A 4,233-nucleotide genomic window follows, 5' to 3' on the forward strand; every position below is an offset into this window, starting at 1 on the left:
GGGAAATGTTATTTAGTAACTATTTTGTGTCACATAACTCTCTAGTTTAACAGAATAAAAATTCAAAATTTGAAAATTGCGAAATTTTCAAAATTTTCACCAAATTTCTGATTTTTTCACAAATAAACGCAGAAATTATCGACCTAAATTTACCACTAACATGAAGCCCAATATGTCATGAAAAAACTATCTCAGAATCGCTAGGATGCGTTGAAGCGTTCCAGAGTTATTACCTCATAAAGGGACACTGGTCAGAATTGCAAAAAATGGCCAGGTCATTAAGGTCAAAATAGGCTGGGTCATGAAGGGGTTAAAGGGAACCTGTCACGTCGTTTTGGCTCTGAAAGCTGCGGCCACTGCCTTTCAGGGCTTATCTACAGCATTCTATAAGCCTGCAGATAAGCCCACGCTCTAACCAGAAACAGAAGAAAAACAAGTTTTATTATACTCACCGTGGGGCAGGGTTGTACACGGTGGGTGTCGTGATCCGGTGCCTCCCATCTTCATGCGATGACGTCATCTTCCTTACTTCTACCTCGGCACAGGCACACTGCTCTGCCCTGTTGAAGGCAGAGTAAAGTACTGCTGTGCGCAGGAGCGGGACATCTCTGACATTTCCTGGCGCCTGCGCAATGCAGTACTTTGCTGTGCCCTCAACAGGGCAAAGAAGTACGCTTGCGCAGGAGCTGCGACACGAAGCAAGGAAGAGGACGTTATCGCATGGAGATGGGAGGCGGTGGACCCGGACCTGCGACGCCCATCAGACCGAACCGCACCCGGGTGAGTATAATAAAACTTGTTTGTCTTCTCCTTCAGGATAGATCTGGGGCTTATCTACAGCATCATAGAATACTGTAGATAAGCCCTGATAGCCGTAGGCCGCAGCTTACAGGGCCAAAACCATGTGACAGGTTCCCTTTAACCCTCACTTAGCCAGAGTAGGTCCCAGTTACACGCTGCGGTCAGGAGGGCAGGAATATTAGGGTCTGGTTGGTTCCTCACCCCCCCATATAGCACCATTAATTCCCCTGCTTTACTGATGTCATTGCTGATACTATCAGGGCACACTATCTACATTCCCTATCGGGATGTCTGTGGAGTGTGAGAGAAAACAGAGAACATACAAACTGCTTGCAGGTGTTGTCCTTGTTGTGATTTGAATCCAGGACCTCAGTTCTGCAATGGTAACCACTGAGCCACTGCATGCTAGCCACTGAGCCACTTTGCTGCCCCAAAATCTACTTGTGTACAAACTGAACAGTCTCATCTAATACTGTACATATGAGGCTAGCGTATTAGGATCAGGAGACCCGCAGCTGGTAAGGACCACGTGGGCTATATAGGATGAAGGTTAGCGGCTTGGAATCCGGCATCAGACGGAGTTTGGAGACTCACGATTGTTGACTTGTATCACACAGCAGAAAAAAGCTTATGTTACATTGTCCCTTATAAGGGTACTGTCACATTTAGCGATGTACCAGCGATCCCGACCAGCGATATGACGCGGTCAGGATCGCTGGTACATCGCTAAGTGGTCGCTAGTGAGCTGCCACACAGCGACATCGCAGGGGTCGGGGGTCGCTACTTACCTGTCACACCAGGTGATCCTGCGTCCTCCCGCCCGGCTCCACGCGTCGCTCGTCGTCACAGCAGGAAGCTGACTACGAGAAACAGTCCAGGACGTTCTCGCGCGATCAGCGATAACCAGTGGGGGAGCGGGTTGTAGGTAAGTATCAGACACAGAGATATCGCTAGCAATATCGCTATAACGTCACTAGTTATAGTGATATTGCTAGCGATATCTCTTAGTGTGACATGCCCTTTACACATACATACATATCTACATGAGGCACAATTGTAAAAGGGGTCGTACAGAATTTGGGAAACATTCTCTTTGGAGCTCATCTGTAATATCTGACACAACCTGTAGACTAAGGAGGCACTGTTTTTAAAGGCAAGCTACCATGATTTTTAATCTTTTCCATCCTGTATACTTCTCACAGTGGCCTCTGTCCGCCTTGTCTCCTTTGGTTTGGATGCCGTATTCCTCCATCGATCACCTTCTGCAAGCGCTGGAAGAGAATAAAAGTCGGCTACACCAAGAGGTAAGAGCCGCAGTCACCGTCACACATGCGTGTGGTATTCGGGGGGCTTGGTATATGCTCCAATTATAGGACTTGTCCCCCATTAGTCGCTGCACATTCTGCCGCCACTTACCGGATGCCACGATAGGCCCCATTCTAAGTCTGTGCTGCCTGGTGCTACTGGGATGATTGACATGTAAGGACGAGAACCGGAAAAGCCAAAGCCTGTCCTCCGCATGCGCCTGGACTCCCTGACCGTTAATAGCGCGCTTTCACATCACATGACCGTGGTGACTAATGGTGATGTCATGCATGGTGACATAATGCCACACTCATAAAACTGTGATGTATTAGAGCCATGGCAGCCGGGCTCGGACTATGTGTGTGCCATTAATGTCTTCCTCCATTTCCTTTACAGCTGCAGGAGAAGCTCAGTGGCAAACTCAACTACTACTTTCAGAACTTGGGAGACTCCACGTCGCATCTGCTCATGCGCCGGAGAAGCTAGCGCCGCTCTGTGCTTCATGGTTTTCCCCTTTATACCTGTGTGTAGTCATTTTTTGTATAATAAAATTTAATATTTTCTATGTTTTTGCAATCCGGAGTCACTGGTTTCTCGGTAATGGGCCGTGTCCTCAGCGTTAGATACCGTATAAACCGAGATTTTCAGCCCATTTTTTTTGTGCTGAAAGTCCCCCTCTCGGCTTATACACGAGTCATATACTTGGGGTTCGGCGGAGGAGGGGGAGCGGGGGTGTCACAGATCATACTCACCCCTCGTGGCACTCTCTGTAGCCCCCTCGCTTTTCCACTGTCTGCCTTCAGAGGTCATGTGGTACCGCTCATTTACCTCATGAATATGCGCATATTCATGAGTGGTAATGAGCGGTATCACGTGACCGCTGAAGGCAGGAAGGGAGACAGTGGAGAAGCGAGGCTGCAGAGACGTTCCAGGACGGGTGAGTATAGCGATATTCACCTGTCCTCGTTCCCACACTGCTCACCGCCATCTGCTGCTTCCTGTGTCAGTGACGTTTAGGCAGCAGGAGGCGTGGTGACGTGCTTAGTGTGTGCCGTGCCCTCTGCTGGCTGAACAGTCACTGACAGAGGACATGCAGATGGTGGTGAGCAGCGATGGACCGGGGGACAGGTGAATATCTCATGTGCTAAGTCCTGAGCAGGAGAGGTGAGTATGGCATTTTTTTTTTTTTTGGCAGCAGCAGCATATGCGGGCATAATATATGGGGCATATTCTATGGAGCAGCATATGGGGGCATATTCTGTGGGGCAGCATATGGGGGCATATTCTATGGGGCAGAATCTATGGAGCATCTTATGGGGCCATAAACTTTATGGAGCATCTTATGGGGCCATAACCTATATGGGGCATATTATTCTATAGAGCATCCTATGGGCCCATTATTAACCTTTGTGCAGCATTATATGGGGTGTATTTTGTATGGAGCATTATATGGGGCTCCTGATTCAATATGGATATTCAAAAAATTGAACCTAATGATGATGTCTCAATTAATTTTACTTTTATTGGTATCTATTTTTATTTTTGTAATTTACCAGTAGCTGCTGCATTTTCCACCCTAGGCTTATACACGAGACAATAAGTTTTCCCAGTTTTTTGTGGCAAAATTAGGGTGGTCAGCTATACAGGAGTATATACGGTAAGTTACATCAAGGTTATGGGTTATAGCAATTAAAACGCTAGCAGACTGCCCTTCCCACTAAGCCCTGCCCACTTTTTAGAAGTGTGTGATAACAGTGGGTCCAGTTGGGGTAGAGTAAGTAATGTATTCTTGTAGCTGTTTGCAAGCAGTAAATCTAAACATATCATTCTTGCATGAACACAACTGCCACGATATAAACACGAGCGGCTCGTGGTACTCGTCTTCAAGCATCTCGTGTCCAGATGTCATTGGTAGGGTCGACGATGAGCTGAGCTGCTGCAGCAGCAGCGTTGGAGGGGCTGCCATGGTGGGCATGAGCTTTCATCCCTTGAGCTGTTCTCTTTTTAAAGGGGTTGCCCAGGACTGTGATATCGACAGACTCTCCTTAGAATAGGTCATCCGTGTGTGTAATCAATGGGGGGTGCGGCACCGCACCGGCACCTGCGGCTATCAGGTGTTGGCTGGAA

General features: G+C 47.9%; 1 protein-coding gene across 1 annotated transcript; it reads left to right on the forward strand.

Moving 5' to 3' along the window:
• Positions 1 to 500: 500 nt before the first annotated feature.
• On the forward strand, positions 501 to 2,682 carry LOC141072956 (nuclear pore complex protein Nup160-like). The gene is made up of 3 exons (XM_073560238.1): positions 501 to 780; positions 2,004 to 2,105; positions 2,503 to 2,682. The coding sequence occupies exons 1-3, from the start codon at positions 721 to 723 to the stop codon at positions 2,590 to 2,592; spliced, it is 252 nt and encodes an 83-aa protein (XP_073416339.1). The 5' UTR covers positions 501 to 720; the 3' UTR covers positions 2,593 to 2,682.
• The last annotated feature ends 1,551 nt before the right edge of the window (positions 2,683 to 4,233 follow it).

This window comes from Dendrobates tinctorius, unplaced genomic scaffold (genome assembly GCF_039654945.1).
Source record: "Dendrobates tinctorius isolate UK_male_01 unplaced genomic scaffold, ASM3965494v1 ptg000293l, whole genome shotgun sequence".
NCBI classification, from domain to species: domain Eukaryota; kingdom Metazoa; phylum Chordata; class Amphibia; order Anura; family Dendrobatidae; genus Dendrobates; species Dendrobates tinctorius.